Source organism: Lonchura striata, chromosome 4, assembly GCF_046129695.1.
Source record: "Lonchura striata isolate bLonStr1 chromosome 4, bLonStr1.mat, whole genome shotgun sequence".
NCBI classification, from domain to species: domain Eukaryota; kingdom Metazoa; phylum Chordata; class Aves; order Passeriformes; family Estrildidae; genus Lonchura; species Lonchura striata.
This window is the reverse complement of record NC_134606.1, coordinates 36,288,280-36,309,543: the sequence shown is the minus strand read 5'-3', so window position 1 is coordinate 36,309,543 and position 21,264 is coordinate 36,288,280. Positions and strand designations below refer to the sequence as shown.

The window sequence follows — 21,264 nt, the reverse complement described above, 5'->3', positions numbered from 1 at the left end:
TTTCACTGTGAAACTTAATTGTCCCATGATGATGAAAATTAAATAAGTGGTTAAATGATGCTGTAAGATGTTCACAAAATGCAACCTGATCTAGTAGGCTCTTGAAGTTCTTTGGCATGCAAGTTCTGGGGCAGTAAACCCACACAGAGTAAAATCATATCAAACTGCATAAAGCCTGGCTTACAGCTACACTCTGTCAAGATTGGTTAGCTATTCAAAACCATTCCCACCTGTGGGGCTCATATGACATGCTCAGCTTGTATCTAGCCTCACCCAAGGGTCAGGCAAGGAGGAAGTGACCATTTCCTTCCTCCATCCACTGTGTCAGACATCCACCCAAATTATGGGAATGGCAGCTCTGGAAGACTTTTAAAGTACTTGAAATCACATCCTTACCTTGCAGTAAGTAATTTGATTGGTAGGCCTAAAGTGCTCAGAAATGAGGGCTCTAATTTTGGTTGTGCTCCTCAGATAGGATGAGTAAAAGCCCAGCAGCTCCCTACCATAATTTGCAGGGAAGAGTTATGCTTCTAAAAGGTTCTCTGCAATTTATCATGCTGCTAGACAGCCACAGAATGGGGATTTTCAGCTTACAAGTTCACCCATCTCATCTTGGACAGCCTGTATTTTTTGCTCCAGGAACATGCTGTGTTGTAAATAAGAAAACAAATGATGTTTGCCTTTTCTGTGCAAGGTTGGACCAAACCAGCTTTCAGTACAGCAGTTTTTCCTGACTATATTCAATTCAAGTATGGGGACTTTTGCTACTAGCCTGGACATATTTATATTAAAAGGAAGTATGGTGATTTCTAAGCTTGTGTAGTGGTAATAAGGGTACAAAATGCTAACCCAGGCTAACTGAGGTCAACAAACTCCTTAAAACTGAATTGTTTAGATGCTGAGTGCTTGCCCCAGAAGCAGCTTCTCACTACTCCAGAACACAGTGTTCTTTTTGGTCATGTTCATAAGGAGTCTGAAGATTTAGAGCTAGCAGATCAACAGCCTGTATTTTTAAAAACAAACCTATTGAAAGTCTGTATTTTTAAAAACAAACCTATTGAAAGGGCTGCCTTATAAGGGTTTGGCTTATGAAATCAATGTGTAAACATAGGATAACATACTAGTTCATTACAGGCAATTTTTAGCATATGATGGAAAGAATGGTCTTTGAAGAACAGGGAAGCAAAGTTCTAAATAGATTTATCCAAAGTGTCCTACCTGATACTTGGGAAATCATGAGAAAAACTGACTTTTTTTTTAATACTGTGTTTGGTGGGTTTACACACAAACACACACGAAACCCAAACAGTTATAAGGGTGTTACTGGAAAACAAAAAGTGTTTGACCAGTGAATTAGAATTTTGAGTTAGTGACCAGGTATAATATCAAGGTTTTTGTTGGACTCATGTTTTATTAGTAACAATCATCTAAAGCAGAATACAATCCTTTTAGTGCAGCCAAGTATCTAAAGGAGAAGGTCCATCAGAGACTACTCTTAGTATAGGTGATACAAGACTTACCTTGGATTTTTCTTTCCTAAAAGAACTTTTTACTTTTTACTGTAGTTTTACAGTATGGCTTTTTCTGTAGTATGTTTTTTAAATTTGAAAATAGCATATCAGATGAAGTTATTGCAAAAAAACTATTTTATATAACAGTTTTAAACTGCATTTGCATTGTGGCAAATGAGGTATACAGCATTGCAGTGAAAGATATGCTAGAAATTACACATTTTTTAATTTTTTTGGCTTTTTGTTTAATGTTCCTAATAATATTTTTTTTTTGCCTCATGTACAAAATCTCATCATGTATCAGAAAATTTCTGTGTTACAGGTTTTCTGCCAGAAAGGTGAGATTATAATTTTCTTTTCTTGTTTTCTTTGTCCTACCCAGTTCCGGTTCTTGAATTCTAATTTCTTGTAAATTATTTAGGTCTTCATGAAATTACAACACAAGTCAAACTTACGTGGGGTACAAATCATTTTTGAATAAGGATATGAGTGTTGTGAATTCCTACATTGCTTTAATGTTACTTGCTTTGTCCCTGCAGGTTTTACATATTTGCTTCACAGAGAGAAAGCACATAGAAACTTATCTTGCAGTGTCAGCTAAAAGTACTTCCTTTGTTCTGTGTCTTGTTGTCTTTGTATTCAGATAAGCCTTATTAGTTCAGAGACATTTAGTTTACGTGGATTAATAAAATTCAGGAAAAGAATTTTCCAGTGAATCTTGAAGGCAAGTCAGTATGAATCCAGCTTACTTAGATGCAGAGAATGTTCTGAAAAGAAGCATTACCTTATGTTGATGATAATCAGATGTATGTTGTCCTCCAGCTTATTACAGAGTGAATCTCAGCATTTTGTAGTTAGTGTTCTATAAAAATAATATTATAAAACTTAATTATCTTGTTTTTACAAACAAAGCAATAAGAACACCCTAGTGTCTCAATGTCATTCAGAGAGATGTTGCTTTGTTGGTGGGATAAAAGGTTATTGGGCAGTTGTGGTAATACAGAATAGACCAAGTCCATACTCCACTACAACATCTGCATATAAATTTGTGTGGATTGAGCTGCAGGAGGAATTTTAAAAACAAACAAAAATACAGCAAAAAATGCCCCATTCTTGGTGGCAAATAATTATAAAATATATCTCTTCAGTCTACCCAGAGCTTTCCTTTGCAATTTTATTTGTTTTATTTCATAATTTGAGGCAACTAATTTAATTAATTATAGTTTGAATAAATTATTATGCAGCAAAAGAGGTAATTCTGTTTCCTATAAAATACCAACAAAAATGGACTTTGTGGAACACAGCCAGAAAGGAATTTCATGGAACCTAAATAGTCTTAGATATGCTCATAGGATGAGTGAGTGCAGAAAGCCACAGGTTGTTGTAGCTTCTGTACCATGAGGTCATTTTCTTCAGATCAACTCCTCTTCAGGGCTGCTTGCCCCCAAACATTCACTTGTAAGACCTCACCCTAAAATTTAGGTAGGAATTGCTTGGTGACTAAGCAGCATCATGGCAGATTGAAATTCAGATGCCTTTCAAATGCAAAGTGAAATACATCAGGAGGAAGAATTTGAACCATTCTTTAACCTTAGCAGGTCTGAAATAACAGGGGGAAAAGCAGGGACCAATGTAAGCTGAAAGGAAATTTCTGTTCAATATCCATCACTAATCAAAAACCCATATGAAGAATATGGATAAAGAATGTGAAGGAAAATAAGATGTTCAACAAACAGAAGGCTGTGGCTCACGGAGCCAGCAGGAAAGCAGGGTACTTAGTACTCTGTAGTGTTTGCTCAACACTGCAATAACAATAGCATACAGTTACTGGAACTTTTCCAGGTTTAAAGACTGAGAAATGAGACCAGCTAAGCTTAAAAATTGTGTGGAATGCCGATTTCTTGTTTAGTTTTGTTTAAAATTTTCCCTGTTATGAATATTAATCACTCAAAACACATAGGAATTAATGTTTACTCTTTTTTGTGCCACACAGAACCTGAAGCGAGTGGCCGAGACGTGGATGGATGAGTTTGCAGAGTACATCTACCAGCGACGGCCTGAGTACAGACATCTCTCCACTGGTGACATCTCTGCCCAGAAGGAGCTGCGCAAGCACCTTAAGTGTAAAGATTTCAAGTGGTTCATGGCTGCAGTGGCTTGGGATGTCCCCAAATATTACCCTCCTGTGGAGCCTCCACCTGCTGCCTGGGGGGAGGTGAGGAATAGATCAAATTTAAATGGATCTAACATTTTAGATTGTGGGAAATTAAAATTATTAAATGAGAGTAAACTTGACGTTAAGTAGTGTTATTAAGGAAGTTCACAGTGGTTAAACAGTCCCTGAACTATCTATTGAAATGAGAAACTGTCATGCCTTAGAACTATCACTGTTGCTTTTGTAACTCATTACAGCTTTGTGTGTAAAGAGCATACGATGTATGCAACAATGACAAGAATGAGTAAAAAAGTATGTAGCATTCATTACTGCATGTCGCAGAAGATTTTAGATTTGGAGAATCACCCTAGTAAAAAGGAGGTCTGAAGTCACTGCTTGGAATTTTTTGCATATCTACTGGTATACCTCCTTCTGTCCTTACAGTGACAATTGTGTGCAGATGGAGTTATGTTTGCTCACACGTGAAATGCGACAAGTAAGGCCTGGATACTTTCCTTTTAAAAGGACTGATTTTCCTCAGCTGTTCTATATATTCTGTAGGTGCTGTCATCACTGAGTACCAGTAGCAGACAAGTACAATTTCTCCGTTGATGGATATGGGAAGGGAGACCACAAAAGAGAAGCCAATATCAGAGCATCACTGCAGAGCAGGGGCTGAGCAAACAGCCAGCTGCAAATCTCCACCTGTGATCAAAGATGTTCTGCATTCAGACCTTTCTGAAGAGCAGAGCTGTAGCAAACCTTTCTTTGACAGCTTGTTTTGTGCAGAAGAAATGAGAACACAAGGAGTGCTAGGAGAGGAAATTACTTCCTTAGTTGCACTGAAAAATTGCTGTGGCCTTTGCCCCCAAGAACTACAGCAGCTTCATGCCATGGTTAGGTCACATTTAGAAGGTTCTTTCCTGTCAGTTCATTAAGATGTATAAAGAAGCTTTCACTCTTCCAGTGTATTGTGCTACTTTTAAAAAACATAGGAATATCTGTACTGTGAGTTTTAGCCTTTTCTGATTTTTGGAAGATGTTCTTGGGGCTGACATAAAATTATTATTCATAGTTGAAATCAGAGGATGAAGTTGAAACTTTGACCAAAACATTCAGTAAGGTCAGGCACAAGTCTACATATTCCCAGCAGTCAATACTGGACCATAGACTTCTAAACATAAATACCTCTGCTATTCTCCAGAATTTATATTTAGAAAGGCAAATTACCTCATAGTGAGATTTCTAAAATAAATTTTTCTGGTACTAGCAATACTTAGTTCTACTTTATAAGCTATCAGTTACAGATGTTGAAAATTCATTTGTGTCTAACTGCTTGCTACTTCTTGGCAGTAATGAATTCCTTTGCTGTTAAAGTTTCTTCTTTTTGGTCCTGCTGCCCACCTTTTATGAGATTAATGTGTACTGAGAGGTAAGGAATTTATCAGTAGAAGTCAGGCTGGATCAGATTGCTGTGGCTGCTACTGTGATCTTCCTTCACCATCTTTCACATTTGTACATGGGTGTCCTTGGAGGACTAGGATCAGGAGATGTGTAATTTCTCTAGCCAGATGGACAATCCTTAACTCAGTCAAGAGGGTCAAAGAGGAGGAATTTGTGATTCAGGTATTCATTCTTTTCATAGCAATTTTAATATGATTTTTGCATAAACCCAAGTATTTTTGACAATAAATCAAAATCATATCAACGGTGTGTGAAATCTGTGCTTTAAAAGTATTTACTAAGTTCTTGGGAAGGATGTGAAGACCAAAGATTTTCTTTTTTGTCTAAAACATACTTTCCCTAAAATAACAGGAAGAGAACTTTCAGCCCTACTTCTCTTGTTTTTCCTGAGACGGTTACATTCCTTTGCAGTTTTAATTAATTTGTTGGCACTTGTGAGAACCTTAAAAATCCTTGAAGGTCAATGGCTGTGAAAAGCTGAAAGAGGGAAGCAGACTGTAATGTTATTGCTTTGTAAGAATCACACAGCTCTTGAAACCTTGCTGATTATACAACCAAAATCTGTGCCAACACTGACTGTCATTTAGTACCCTCTCTGCTTGCCTATGCCAGTCTGAGAAAGAGTAAACAATGAAGTACACTGACAAGTTTGGCTCTAGTATTTTGGTATCTAGCTAGTAAAAGCATGTGGTGTGAAAGCAGACATCTCATAAATAGCCTCTGCTCAGCTCCTCTTCTTTTGCAAACATGTTTATTTAAAATCTGACTCTTACATTTCTTGAAAAAAATCTGTTTATGATAGAAAAGAAGGACATTTTGAAAACAAAAAGCAATTTTTTTCTACACTTGTCATGGCCTTATCTCATATGTGTGTTTGTGCCTTTTGTCCTTGTAGCTGGCAGGGTGTACATACCCTTGATAATCTGTTCTGCCTTGTAACATCTGAAATATGTGCAGTACAGCAATGTAACAGCAAATCCAGATAGATTAAATTTAGTGAGACTGTCAGTTCTGTGTTTGAGTGATGTAACTGTACTCTTTTCCACTGTGGAAAAGAGGAAAGTTTTCAATTAGGTTTTGTTCTTACTCTTTTGAATATACTAGGACGTGTGGTACAAGTTGAAAACAGTAATACCCATCCCATGCTTTTTATAAGACAGAATAATATATTTGTAATATGTATTTGAAGTCCTGCTTCCTAAAACAAGAGGTGTAAATTGGCCACAAGGTGTTTTCTTTGGAAGTACTCAAGAATTTACAAGCTGTGATCCAGCACGAATATATTGTGCAGATATCACAGCTTCCAGTATCTTTGAAAACACAGTTTACATTAAATTAATCATATTGTATCAGACATTGTCATTTATTTTAGATTTCATTAGTTCTGTAGTGAGAAAAAAAAAAGTTGTTTTACTCAGTCAAAAGGGAATTATTTAATCTTGGTTTCACTTGCTGTTACATAAACTTCAACAATTTAATGAGGAAGTGACTCAGTGCAGCAGTGCTAAGCTGTAGAACCTGAGACTACTCCTTTCTCAGCCCCAAACTCATGGATTTTTACAGCATTGACATGAAAATGTCGCACATGAAGTCAAGTGGCACATTTGAAAAAAGAAGAAAGCCTAAGAACTCACTAACTTCTCTTTCAGTTATTTTCCTTTTTTTAAAATGTGTCATCCTCATACCCTTAATGAGTCAATCTGTGCCCAGCAAGTGTCACACATCTGTTTTACAAAAGCGATATAACCCCACCCTGCACAGACTGAGTGCTGCACAGCTGGACTGTTCAAATTCTTTTATCAGGATCAATGTCACACTGAGTAAGAGTCCCGTGTTTCTTCAGTGAGGTTTTTGGCAGTGCTTAACTTCTTTACCTTTGACTTTTTCTTTTTTATGACTCACACAAAGGATAAATACTTCTAAAATTTCTGTGTATCGGTTGACAGGAGAAGTGGCTCATTTTTATATATTTGATTCATAGACATTGATGGCCCTAGGGTTATCTGAGTATGTAAGCAGTGCACTAAAACTGGCTCTAAGTGCTGCTCAAACAAAAGAAAAGTAACATAAATGAATACTGCTAATGTCTTCTAAGAGTTAAATACATTATCATATTTAAGGCATTAAATCAGATGTAGGGAGAGTATTCTATAAACTGATTGTACAAGGTGCTTCTGTTGTTGCTGTATCCATAAGCATTGTCCTAATATCATCTCCATAGTCACTGTTCACAGATGACAATATTGAACACACAATTGTCTTTAGATTGCTACACTTTCCTTTTTTCTGCTTTTGGCACAGAGAGTTTCATGTCATGGTGAGCATGCAGGGCAGCTCCCAGATTCCCTGGGAGTATGGCTCTCCCACTCTGTCTCACCCCTCCCAGGCTCCATGAAGGCTGAAGTATATACTTGGGTGACAGCCTGGCTCCAGTGCAGGAGGGGTAAGGCTGCAGGAGCCAGGACATCAGCTACTACCTCAACAGCGAATCTTGCAGGAACTCATTTGCCTGGGAAAAGTTGTAAAGTTGTAGAATTACAAAAGAATATTGGTCAATGTAACTGCTGGGCTCTAGGAGGCTGTATTCTCTATGCTTCTACACCTCATCTGCTCTCTGTAAGGACTACAGTGCCCGTAGTGAGTTACAATGTCATTTCAAGAAGTATGTATGATGACTTACAGATGGCATCCTGTGCTTTTGTCAGAATTTGTTTAATTCTGAAACAGCCTTTAATATCACCACTTACCATCCTTGTCAGTCCATACATCAAAGTCCTTGGAAGCATGATTTTCCTGTATGCTTATCTGTGTGTACAAATGATGGCAATTAAGGCTGAGAAAAAAAGTTTTGTATGTAGCAACTCAATGCCTTACCAGCATGGCTGATAAAATCTGTCTCCTGTTCATCACTGGTCTTACAATGGCACAAATAGGAATGTTGGAAATGTCTTAGGATCACTATCTATTTGTTTTTTAGTTGTAACTCATAACCTTAAAAATCCTAAATTCATTATGCTGTGTGACTGGAGACAAGGCAATTCAAAAGCATATTGGTGTATAAATGAGAAGAAAAAAAACATGCTTCTGCTTTCCTTCCTTTGTCCATGGAAGCATCTTAGGGGATTTGCAGGCTGTGTGGTGCTGGTGCTTGGCAGAATGGTCCCCATGGCTCTGGCTCTGGCATGGTGGCTCAGTTCAGTTTCTAGCGACTGCCAAGGCCACACAGAAATGCCAGAGAACAAAAGCACAGACTTGACTGAAATGCCTTATTAAAAAAGAAAACAAAAACCCAACCATGACCCCTCTGCAGCTGAAAGGATGAAACAAAAAAAGGATGAGCTAAAATGTAAGATGCAAAAAAACCAGAGTCAAAACTAACTCAAGCAAATCTTTAGGAGTAGAGGGAAGAGGGGAGGAAATAAAGAATGTGAGACAGATTCCAGCAGTGAAAGAACTAAATGTAGCTTCAGCTCAAGCCTTTTCAAGAAATGGCCTGAACACATTTACTGCACAGTCCAAATGACAGAGACTGGGATGGAGTGATGCCATCGAGATAAAATTATGAAAGCCTTTCAATGTAATAAGCGTTAATTGGATGTGGAGTGTATTCACTGTCATTTTACAATTCTGAATCATATAAATATACCCAATTATTAATGGCAATTGTTAGCAGTTCCATTTTAATTAACTTGCATGCTGTAAGAACTGAACTGATGTATCATTTAATTTTATGTTAGACCAGAAATCTTTATCTATACAATGGAAATTTAAGTGCATTGAGAAATGATTGAACAATCTCCAAAAAAAAATATACTTGGAGAAGGCAATTCACATGAAACTTTAAAAATAGGACATTAAATTCTATTCCTCTCATTATTCTTTCCTGCCTCTTTTCTGGGGAATATGAAAATGAAGGTTGTTGAGAACGAATTGCCTTTCATTTTTTTATTGTGGGGCTGCCCAGTGCCGGATTGTATGTATGAAGAGCTAGTGTTTTACCTCATCTTTAGCAACTTCTATTGTATTGAAAAAAGAAACAATATCCTAGGACTGGGCTGGTCCAAATTTTTTTTTAAATGCTTCTCTGAGCTCTGGTGAAGGATCAAAGGGTCCTGGAGGTGGTTCAAACTGATGTTCCCCCATCTTTTACCCAGTCTGCAATTTTCTAAGCTAAACAAATTCACCTTCTGGAACCTTTCCTGAGAGTTTTTATGTTTTACAGTTTTTACATTTTCTTACTAGCTGTTGCTTTCCCATCTGTGTAAATCTTTCTTGAGCATGGTTAATAGACTCGATCCCCTCCTGCAGAATCAGAAAAAGAGCAGAGTAGCTCTGGCATGTGTCTTGCATGCACAAGGATTTCCCTTCCTTGCTATGTTTTGCGTAATGCTGTGAAGTTTTCCATCCTTTGGATGTGTGTGAGGTTTGCAATGGCAATGTCTACATTTCTCTGGCATATTATGGCAACAGCAGCAACTTCTAAGGTATTTTTCATGAAAAAGCACAAATGACTACTCAATTGTATCTCCATTCTAGAAAGCATCTAGTTTTCTTTCAAAAAAGGATCAAAGTAGCATCCAGAATGTCAAAATATGCACCTGCTTTCTATATATTGTACATTAAAAATTTGTGCATGTTTCCATGCACTTTGATTACTTAGTTTCTGTTTATCTCATTGAGAGAGTAAGTTTCTTTAAGAAATCCTTTTCATTATGCAGGTGTCTAAAAGATTTTTAACTATCCCAGCTAAGGAACTCAAGGAGAAATGTGTGTGGATTTGCAACACAAAGTTAGGATTTTGCTCTTTTTGGTAGCAGTGGGCAAATCTACTTTTCAACCCGATGTTTCAGAGAAAATTTATCTGTCAGCAGTAGTACATAACTGGTATGATTGATAGTCACAGATTAATTATTACTCAGTTGTTTCAGCCTCAAGAACAGATTTTCCTTTTAAGAACAAGTTACACTGCAATGTTTGCAGCAGGCATGCAGGAGGAACCTCCATGGGTAAGCTTAGGTTTCAGTACAGATTTGTTAAGTACTTTTTAAAAGCCTAAGTTTCAGTGCAGACTTGTTAAGTACTTTTTAATTTTATGCACTTCAGGGAGTAATGTGTGACTTTATCTACAATGGTGTTATTGTGTCAAAGCATGGATTGGAGCAAGGCATGCCTGAATTCCTAATGCATGCTGACTGCTCCTATGTCTGGTTGAGACTCGTACAGAAATCAGTTCCTTCCAATACTGTTGATCTCTCTTGCTCTCATAGGATGGAAGAAGCAGACAGACAAGCTTTGAACTTCTCAAACTCTTTTTAGTTTTTTTGCATGAAGGTATTTCATAAGACCTACCTTTCATTTGTTAAGCAGAATATTTCAAACTTTGCTTCTTCTGAAGCTGCTCCTATGAAGAGTAGTGCATTCCAGGACACAGCTCTTTACCCTGTAAAAAGTAACTCTTACCAGTTTTATGTAACAGATAGTCAATCTCAAGTTCTTCAGAGCTAAACTCCTGAAGCCCTGACACTGAAAGCTCAATTCTGCAGCCCAGTTTAATGTGAAATGTTGCTGCTTGGTTTTGCAGATTCGAAACGTGGCAGCCAACCTGTGTGTGGACAGCAAACACGGAGCAACAGGGACTGAGCTGAGGCTGGACATCTGTGTGAAGGACGGCTCAGAACGAACATGGTCACATGAACAGGTATTTTAGTGGTGCAAAGAGAGAATAACATTGCTGCTTCTCTTTCCCAGTTTTTAAACATTTTCTGATAGTTTCTCTTTTTCTTAAGGTAAAACAGAAATCATTTAGAAATATAGAAATATTTTTGAATTATTACTGACCTTAGTGGCTTTTACAAAATACTCCTTAACATAACTTCAGAAATTCCAACAGCCACCTGGGCTGTCTTCATTTCCAAAAGTAATTGCAATGCTCAGAGAGCTTTTTGAGGTCCTGTTCTCCTCCAATGTATCATGAAAACATGTTGAGTTTGCTTAAGTTACCTGAAAACATTTTAACTATAGTACCAAGCCTTTTACAGCTCCAGTCATTGTCTGTTTTTACGCTTTTATCTCAATAAGCAGTTATATTTTAAACAAATATGAGGCATAAGTGAGATAAATGGGTAAAAGCAAGCAAAAAAGCATTTCAAAAGACAAGGAATTATAAAGACTAAAAAAAGGCTTTTATTTAGATTGGTTACGTAGAAAACTCCTCTCAGGAGTCTGGAGGAAAAGAGCTCTAATTTTTTACCCATTGTGAGTTCATAGGAAGGGGATCATGACTTACAGGCTGTGGGTCTTGCCAACATGAGTAAGGAGAATCCAGATGAAAAGTGCAACCTGACCGTTTATTAGCAAATTTAGTGAGTGAGTTCTTTCACAGGAAAAGGTCCCAGATTAGTAAAAGATTTCTAATGCTGAGTAGAAGAATTGACCTGGCAGTCACACAACACTTTGTAAAAACTTAAAAGCTCAGGAGAGAGGAGTTCTGAGGGGTATTTGAAGTGCTGAGGTCAAAAAAGCATGCTCTGAGGATACTGAGAAATGCAGGAAGAGAGCTGCAAGTGAATGGAACCAACAAGGTGAAAGATTCTATTTAGGTAAATGACAACATGGCCTAAAAAAGGAAGTTGCTGAAAGACGAATTCTTCAGATAGCTATCAAAGATACTGCATGGGGATAGGGTGCCAAAACTAGATAAATATAATTGTTTTGTTTCTGAAAGACAGTAATTCAGGGAGTTAATTGAAAGAAGTTGTATGGTCCAGACTAAACCCATCACGGCATTCTCTGGCTTTAAAATCTGCACAGCTCCAAACCCTCCTCAAGAAGGGAGGGGGGAATGCTGAGAATGACAGATACGAGAAAAGAAGAAAAAAAAAAAAAAGTTGGATAAGGTGAGTTAAGAAAAAAATGCTAGCAGAGAAAAGGGAGACTTGAAATATTTGAAAGAGTAAAGGCTGGAACAAAGGGGAAATGATACGAAGGGAGAAGGATGGTAGGGAGAAATCGGCGTGTGTGCCCTGGGTGCTCGACGTGTGCCGCAGGGACAGCACGAACCGTCTCCGCCGGGCTGCCGGGGAGCAGCGCATCCTCTCGCACTGCCGCAGGGGCGGAAAGCTGCCCGGCAGCGGCGCGGCTGCGGCCCCGCGGCCCTGCGGCTGCGGAGCGCCGGGCGGGCGGCAGGGGGCAGCGCGGCCCGGCCCAACGGGCCCGCCGCCGCGCGGCCGGCAGGGCTGCCGCGGGCCGGCGACCCTCAGGGCCAGCCTCCCTCAGGGCCGGCCCCCCTCAGGGCCGGCGCCCCTCAGGGCCAGCCCCCCTCAGGGCCAGCGCCCCTCAGGGCCAGCCCTGCACTGCTGTCACACTCGTCAGTGGGGCATCAAACCCCGGGCCAGCCTCACAGAGCTCCTCTTCTTTAGCTCTCACGGCATTTGTAGCCTCGATGAGTTCTGCATACACCAGTAGAAACTGGCAGAATTAATGAAAGTATCAAGTATTTTATTATCGTATTTCTAATAGCATGGATTGACGCTGAGGCGGACTTGTAACTTCTGGTATAAATTTACAGATTTCAGTGGTAAGCTTAATGTGACCGGTGCAACACGCATCGGTGCCAGAGAGAGATGATCCTTTGTGCCACTGGATTCATGTCGTGTTACCAGGGCAGGAATTAAAAGCTGACAGTCTCGGCCACCACGTCAGGGGCACAGCCCTTTAGCAGACCCCAGGAGAGAAAGATGACCTTCCACCTTAGGGCTGTGCAAGCCCCGCTGGGCAAGCAGCAGTCAAAAGGTTTGTGGGGCACTTGCAGTCTTTCTGGTAAACAGGAGATGGGTGAGAAGTGAGGATGTGTCGCTGAGGTTTTGGAAAACTTCCCCAAACCAGAGGGGAAGAAAGGAGACCGGAGGATATGTCACAGCACTGCATTCTTCCTTCTCTGCCCAAAGCTAGCTTTTGGCTTCAGGGGAAACTGAGGCTGTGCTGGACTGATTACCAACAGCAAAGGAAAATGACAAGTATCACTGTCTCTTATCAAGTTCCTCAGCCTTGCCAAGGAATGGGTGGACAGACACCATCTCTAACATGGCTCAGCAAGTGCCCGCCTCTTTCTTCTGTACTTGGAGGTATGGTTCAAGCCAGAGCCCAGCTCTGAAATGTAACATTTAATCTTTGGATGGGGGTACACATTGTCCCCTCAAGTGTAATGGCACAGTCAAACACAGTGCCAGCTGACAGACCCCAGCCAGACAGTGAGTAATTAAGCTATATTGCCAGGCTGGAAAGCATTAATGGCATCAAAAGGGCCTTTGTCCTACAGACAGTCCCAGGCCAATGGCTCTATCAGGCAATCATTCTATCAGGCCCCGTGCCAATTGTAAATGAAGCTGGAAAGCTGTATTTCCCACTTACTGCATGACAGGGCTCGGCTACATGAAAAGGCAAAGCATGAGGGCTGAGGGGTGGTTTGATTGCAAACACAGAGGATGGGGCTGTGTTTTACAGACTCCGGTATGAGAGAAGGGCAAAAGAGGAGAATGAGCAACACTGAGCCAGGACAGAGTGTTTCTTGGGTCCAGCAGGGAACAATGAACAGCAACTCTATGTGTTGCAGGTGAAGAATCAGCCTGCTGTTTGTTAATGATGTGACTGGGAATTTCGTGAAGCCTTGTTTCAGATCAACAAGCAGTCAAAAATGAATTAATTACAAAAAGGGTACAAAAAGGCTCAGCCATTTCTTGTAAAATGTGACAGAGTTTGTTTCTAACAAAGGAACAATGAAATCCAAAGTGACAAGTGGTGGCAAAGCAGAACATTATATACTCTGGGCTCCAGCTAATAACATGTAGCATTGTTGGACATTATGCAATGGAGAGATAATACTTATATTGGCCAGATTCAGTTTTAACTAGAGGAAAATTGCTGTTTAAAAGAGGAAAGCTTTGAATTATGAGATTGGAAAGATTGTACACATTCATGTTGTGTCTGTAACTGCAACATCTTATTTTTATTTGGTGTATAGAGAAGTATAAGCTTTTTTCTGATTTTTTTTTTTTTTCTCTTCTCACTCTTAGTCCTCAAACTGAGGTCCTGTCCCTAGCAAGGTTGGTTTTATAATATCACTAGGGAGAAGATATACTTGTTGATTTAAAAATAAATCTGTTTTTTAAAAATGGGAGGATAAAGAAGGAGGAAAAAGAATCTAAGCTAGTCTAAACATTGAGATCTAGTATTACACAGATCCTCGTTTTCACTGGAAGAGAATAAAAACCCTCTGTTGTTACCATGTCTTGACTTGCAAACAGGACACAGCCCCTGACAGTCTTCAGAAACCACAGAGTGGAAAAGAGCAGAGGAATAGTTTGGATCAGTATGATCTGATTTAAAGTCTGGCTTGAGCTCTTTCAGGTGTACTGATGCATTCAGTGGGGTAGTAGTCCTCAGGCCAAGGTCCAGAGAGCAGCAAGAATTGGTCCCTCAGCTCACAACTCATGCACAGAATGAGAAATTTGGTGAGCCACCCACTGGGAAAGATGAGGCTGGTCCTGAAATAGAATCTCTCTCTGCAGTAGTACTAATGAAAGTGAGAATATCACAGAAGCACTGTTCCGCACCATTCCTCTAGGTATTTCTTATTCATCACTTTGAACTCTAGGTTTATTATGTGTCTGTAGAAAGGTAAAGGATAAGATAAAGAAAATGGCTTTTGTTGGCTTTTCGTTAAAGGAAAATTGTCTTAGGTTTCTCTTTTCCTGAAGAAACAGCAGTGTATTTTTTTTCTGTACCAAATCTTACTTCTGTCTTTGCTTGTGAAATGATAAGTTATTGGAGGGAGTCCATGATGATGCTTCAAAGAAACATGAAGAAAAGTGAAAAAAGACTTAACCTTTTGAAAAGCAGAAATTGCTTTGAAAATGAGGTTAAAGCTGTCCACTGCATTTTACTGCAGATAAATGTAAAATGCACTCTGGGAGATGGAAGAAATAAGCAGGACACAGAGACAGATTAAGAAAACACTCTCTAGAAGACCTATAATGCAAGTATAAATAGAGAGTAACAGCAGCCAACAGAGCAAACAAGGGCCTACAGTAAGAAACAGGAAAAAAAAATGGTAAATATCCTGATATATGCTTATATTTAGGTCCTACAAGCCAAGAAAGACAGTAAGACCTTTCAAATGTGGTATTCAGAGGATGGTAGAGTATTGAAAATGCAGTATTTTTGAGGTGTTTCTTTTAGGAAGACTATGGAAAGAAGATGACTATAGCAATGAAGAGGTTAAAACCTGGGAACCACTAAATAAATGTTCAGGATTAGACCCACTTGATATTTATTAAGCTTCAGTTTAGAGCTGGTTCTGTCAGGGAATGTACACACTGGAGGAGCAGGTGCTAGATAAGGGCCAAAAGGCAGCTGAGGTGAGGTGTTGGAGACAGTCTGAATTCAGTATGGGGAGCTGAACTCAGTATGGGGAGCTACTTCTCTGGATAACGAGCCTGTGTGCATTTGCACATGAACCATCTCAGCTGAACAGTTACTACTAGCAAAGTTTGCTCATTTAAAGAGAGCTTCACTTTCTCAGTGTTAGTGTCTTTTTTTTTTCTATGGCAAATCAAAAGTCAAGCAGAAAGCTGAAGAATAGCACTCACTCAAAAAAAGAAAAAAAAAAAGAAAGAAAGAAAATAAAATAACCTCACAGCTCTTGACAGAGCTTCTAGGTAGTAATTTACAGCCTGCAACTTCTTTCCTGCAAGGATTGGTCCATGGAAAGGAAAATGCACTCCACGTCTTTAAATTTGATGCTGTCAGAACTGTCACCTTCATCTGATGATTGAAAGACTGCAGTGTCACAGCATCACTTCAGACAGCTGCTGTCTAATTGAGAAGGATTCCTCTATTAACTGTGACCCTCCATGACTCCTCTCAGGCAGTGAGAAAAAGGGCTTTGACAAGATGCCTGTAGCTCACAGGTTTCAAAGTAGAAAGATGAAGATCATTTAACATGTGTTGTTTGGGGGAAAAAGACAGTTGAGAGAGGCAATGGTAACAGTGTCCCTTATAAACAGAAGGAAACTGCTCATTAAACATAGGAAAGAGGCTGTGATGGGAAAATCTCTGGGCAGCTTGTTCAGACCCAAATGAGAGCTAAAGGAACATCACTGGCAATGGCTTTCTGAGTCCTAGGGAGCTGAAATCTTGGTGCCTACAGGTGCTGCTTTAACTGGGGTAACTAAAGACTTTAATGCAGCATATCCCCTGTTCTCTCTGCAGTACTTTGTCACTAGAGATTTTTTCCTTCTCTGACACTGGGACTGTGCCTTCCTGGGGTATATTCTACATGGCCACTGATGCACTTTAGTTAAGGCAGTTGGCGTCACTGAATCATACACAAGCAGCACCTCATTTAACCAGCATCTGGGGTGTGCAAAAAGGGAATCCTGCATTAATATTTTGTGTGTTATTTTAAACATTTTTCACTAATAATATGTGATTGTTTTCCCAGCTCTTCACCTTCGGTTGGAGAGAAGACATCCGGCCTGGGGAGCCACTTCACACCAGGAAGTTCTGCTTCGATGCCATCTCGCACAGTAGCCCTGTCACACTGTATGACTGTCACGGGATGAAGGGAAACCAGCACTGGAGCTATAGGAAGGTCAGAGTCACTGTGGGGCATCTCAGAGGTTCAGACCATCTTGAGCCTGTATTCAGTTTAGCACAGGCTTGTGCTTTCCTGTCAAAGCAGTTCTATTTTACAATCTACCACATCCTATTCCGTTTAATTTTGTGGTAATCTCTGTAAACATACTCGTGTTCCTTTTGAGCATTCAGATATTTAGGTCAAATTTAAATGAAAATGGATCTGATCCAGCTCAGAGGGTGTCTGTATTGGATCTGTTCCCTGAAAGGTTGTTTACCATTCTGGCGCTTCAAGATGCTTGTGTCATTTTAACAGAGGCACTGGTGGAAATATTTTCATCCAATGTGACAGCAGCAAGACATGCTGCTCATGAGTTAAATGTACTTTACTACATTTTAAAGATTATAAGTGGCAGAAAAATCTCCCTCAAAAAACCAAAACAAACAAACACACGAACAAAAAAACCCAACAAAACCAAAAATCACCCAACATTAAAAGCACTGCTGTAAGCCCAAAGGAGGCAGGAGTTCATAAACTAAAGATAAGCAGCTTAGACACTACTTTGATCTGCTGAATTTCATCCCATTTTTATAAATCATTGAAAACAGGAGGTCAAGCTACAAAAATCAGAGCTTCAGTTAGGGTAAAAAGTCCTGGTAATGCTACTGATTCATTGTTGCTGTTGTTGTTAGGGTTTTTTAATAGTTTATCAGCAAGTTGTCTTGATTAAAGATTTCTCTAATAAACTATGTATTCCATTCAGCATAAGGATTTCTCTGAAGTGCTGAGGATTTCTCTCACACGTATTTCAGTTTTCTTTGACCATTGTGCCTTGCCCTTCACGTTATTTAAGCTGAGGCCAAAGCACTAGGAATTGGTCTTTGCCAGATAAACCTCAATATTGTTTTCTAGTTTAAAAATATATATAGTACAAAACTAATTCAGAACCGTTAAAAATAGTTTTCGCCTGATGCTTTTTTTCTGAGAGCCTACTTGTTAGCTTGTGCCTTTTTACCTTATTTATGTTGCAAATTGAGGTTCATCATAAGATTTTCCAGAAATGTAATCCCTTTGAAGCTGAGGTATTACTTGTAAGAAAGTTAGAATGTATGGGGCAGATATTTAGAGGATATAAATTGTGGTGGTTGTATTGCTGCCTATCTGACTTTATCATGCAGTAATAATCCCTTCTTGCTTCAAAACCCTTCCGATTTATCTTTTTGCCTATCCAAGCTGCAAATCAAAAAGCTTTCATACTCTTAGCACTTCATTGTTGCTTAATATAGCCAGCTCATAAGACAAAATGCAGGTCTGGAGCTACACTCTGTAAGGCTCATCACCTTTGATGAGGACAGAATATAGCAGGTAACAAAAAAAAAAAAGACATTTGGAAAAAATACACAGTGTAAGTTTTATTAAATTCTCTTCACAGCTTCATTTTTAATTTCCACAAGGCTGACAGGACTCGTATAAAAATTCTCAATGCAAGACAGGCATTTCCATCTCAGCAAGAAACACCACAAGTTTTGTTATGATGGAAGTACTGACACATTCTTAACCGTAATCCCAACCTGACAGCAAGCTGGTCAATTTGCATAAACCTTCAAGTTAAGAAACTGCATTGGAATAATAGAATTCTATATACATGGTTTTCTTTAAGCTTACTTTTAGTTTGCTATACAGTAAGTATTTTTTAATGTTTCCTATCATCTGTTTCCTCAGATAAAGGGCAGATTTATATTAGAGATTTCTGGTAGTGTAGCTACACCTTCAAAAACCTTATATGCGATATAATAGTTTTCCAGCTTTGAAAGCATCTTGGCAATAGAACTTTTAGTGTTTTCACCTCTACAAAACAAAAACCAATCTGTGCTGGAGCCTTTTACCTACAAATAATAATGTGGTTAAGAAAGAAGTGTTTCCTTTTAAAAAACAGAGAGCAGGTCAGCCAGTCTCTTCTGTTCTCTGCACAACTTATAGATACTATAACTTCCTAATGGTCATGTATCCATCCTGCCAAAAATACTTCTCATGCTTTAGGAGAAATGACTTTGCTTGTCAATGTCTTCTAAAATGCCTAACATGAAGCATTTCTTATCATGATCTCATATTATTTCTATAAACTAGAACATAAGGGGCTTTTATTCATTTAAAGATGAGTCTCTTCTCATGATCATTTGCATCTTGAGTCACTGATAAAAAGTTACGGCTGTGAAGTGATTACAAAGTGCTGCAAATGCAATTTGAAGCCAGGCACCATTTTCATTTTCTTATAGCATAGAAATCGTAACAACCTGGTTTTGGATCCTGGCGAGTAAAAACAGCTTAAATATTTTAGAGGCAAGTAGAATACATTAATATTTTACTTTGGGTAAGGAATGCTCTTCTGGAAAAAATCTACAGCCTATCCCCATTACATGCACTTTGCTTCTCATTGCAGTGCAGTCTCGGAGCGTGCAAACCACATTCTTTTCAGATGAATGAAGCCAAAACTACCACTAATAAAGATGTGTCAAAAAACTTTCTTATTCCCATACTGCTTAAACTACATCTGGGCAGCTATTTGGAAGTCTTGTAAGTCTGCAGTATTAAGTAATCAATTTTCTTAGGACCAATCTGAAATACTGGTCTACAGCCAAGTATACCTTTGAGAAAACTCTGTAAGAAGCAATGGAGCAGAATAAATCCAAGCAGTACTGCAAACATTGCTGTGGGTTGTAAATAGAAGAATGTGAGTAATGCCAGGACAAAAAATATTGGCACCATATTGGAGCAATGTAAGACATTAGATAGATAACTGTAAATAGCCTGTAATTATTAGATATTTGGGAGAATGGCTTTAGCTTCTCAAGCTAAAGCCATTTCTTTGACTCTGTTTGGTATTCCTAAGCATGCCAGAGCCAATGATGAGTAGTGCCTACAAATTTCTGTTACTCTTTGTGAAGGAATACACCTCTGGTTTTCATATCATTCTGGGCTGACAGGTAGTGCACTGATTCTGGTAACGTATGATTCAGTTTATGTGCCACAGGCCCACTACTGCTATTTGTAGAGCAGAAGTATCCAAGAGAGGGCTGATTTAGTAGGTCTCTAAAAAGAAACAATTGTGCAAAATCAATTTCATTATATGGTAATTCTAGCCTGAGCCTAGTGATTATGATAGATGCTAGACTGACAGCATCAAAATCTGTGCCCAGAAAACAGGGGTTTGCTCATAGTCTCCTGACAGCTGCAGGGACAAACTGTAAGAGTCAGTTCACTCGTCACACAGGAGGTGTGTAGATTATTCCCTCAGACAAATGAAGACATGTCATAGTGATAGTGGCTTTTATCATACGGACTTCAGTCCTGCTGAAACTGAACTGGAGCTACCAACTTATTTCAGATAAACTACCACAGCCACCAGCTGATAATGACTTCCAGTTGCTCTTGACTTTAGCCATAGTTACAGCAGTATCCCATAAGAAATGAAAGGCTCTGTGTGTCATTACCACCCCCCCTGAACTGTCGAGACCAATTATCGTATGGAGGAGTTTTTCCTTCTGCAAATAATCTTCAGGCTTGCCTTCATGCAGAAGGAAAAAAATATTCTGTTGTTTTCAGATGTTAGAAATGTCTCCACAAGAGTGCTCGTGGTTTCTCAATATTGGTGTAAAGAGGAATTTATATATTTGTCTTGTAAATTTCTTCTCTGGGATGCACACAACTGTTAACCCTTGAAGTCCTAAACCTGTTTCCACTGAAATCCAGTGGAAGATAAGACCACTGGGCTTTGACCTTAAATCAGCATAAGCTTGAGATGATAGATTAACAGGCCTTTATATATAGCTAAGTCAGCCAGAAGTTTTTCCAGAGCAGAAACTCTATCCCTATTCTTAAAAGAGACTCTTCTTTCCTAATAACCACGCTCTCTAAATAAAAGCAGCAATAATGCTTCACTCAAAAATTATCTGCCTGTGATATTTCTGTAAGAAAGACTGCCAGCATTCTGGAAAGGCTGGAGTGTTTTTCATAGCAAGCTTTTTGTGCTGAAGCTGTTTCCTTTCTTCTTGTACCAGCTGTCTTATTAAAGCTTCTAACATTCCAACTTTGACTTCCTAATATCTTGGCTGGCCCTCATGTCCAGCTATACTGCAAGAAAAACCATATGCCCCCTTCCTTCAAGGTCCCACATTAGGCAGGGTGGCCATGGCACAGTCACTGTGTCCTGATTTTGGACAGTGCCACTCCATCAAGCTCTTATTATACAGGAGGAGCTGGCAAGGTGCAGATGGGTGCCTGCACCAGCCCATATGGTGCCTGGCAGTTCTTACAGGCCCACCTCATCCTAGCAGGGACACAGTAGTCTTTTGTACACAGTACAGTTGCCCCCTTCTTGCAAGCTCAAGTATCCTGCCTGCAGTCCTTGTAGAACATGAGAGAAAGGCCTCTACTCCTTTGGTTTGGTCCTGTCAGCTTTGATGGCATCCCTCTGAATTTTGGTGTGGGGCAGGGGTGTG

The 21,264-nt window shown here is 39.4% G+C and overlaps 1 protein-coding gene across 2 annotated transcripts in view; it reads left to right on the top strand.

The window, feature by feature from the left end:
- The window catches only part of GALNTL6 (polypeptide N-acetylgalactosaminyltransferase like 6), a 436,241-nt gene that overhangs the window by 404,347 nt on the left and 10,630 nt on the right, over window positions 1-21,264 (top strand). For both annotated transcript variants that reach the window (XM_021552775.3, XM_021552857.3), the window contains 3 exons: window positions 3,505-3,726; window positions 10,712-10,828; window positions 16,631-16,780. In XM_021552775.3, the coding sequence (XP_021408450.2) occupies window positions 3,505-3,726; window positions 10,712-10,828; window positions 16,631-16,780 (489 nt within the window). The remainder of the gene's footprint in view (window positions 1-3,504; window positions 3,727-10,711; window positions 10,829-16,630; window positions 16,781-21,264) is intronic.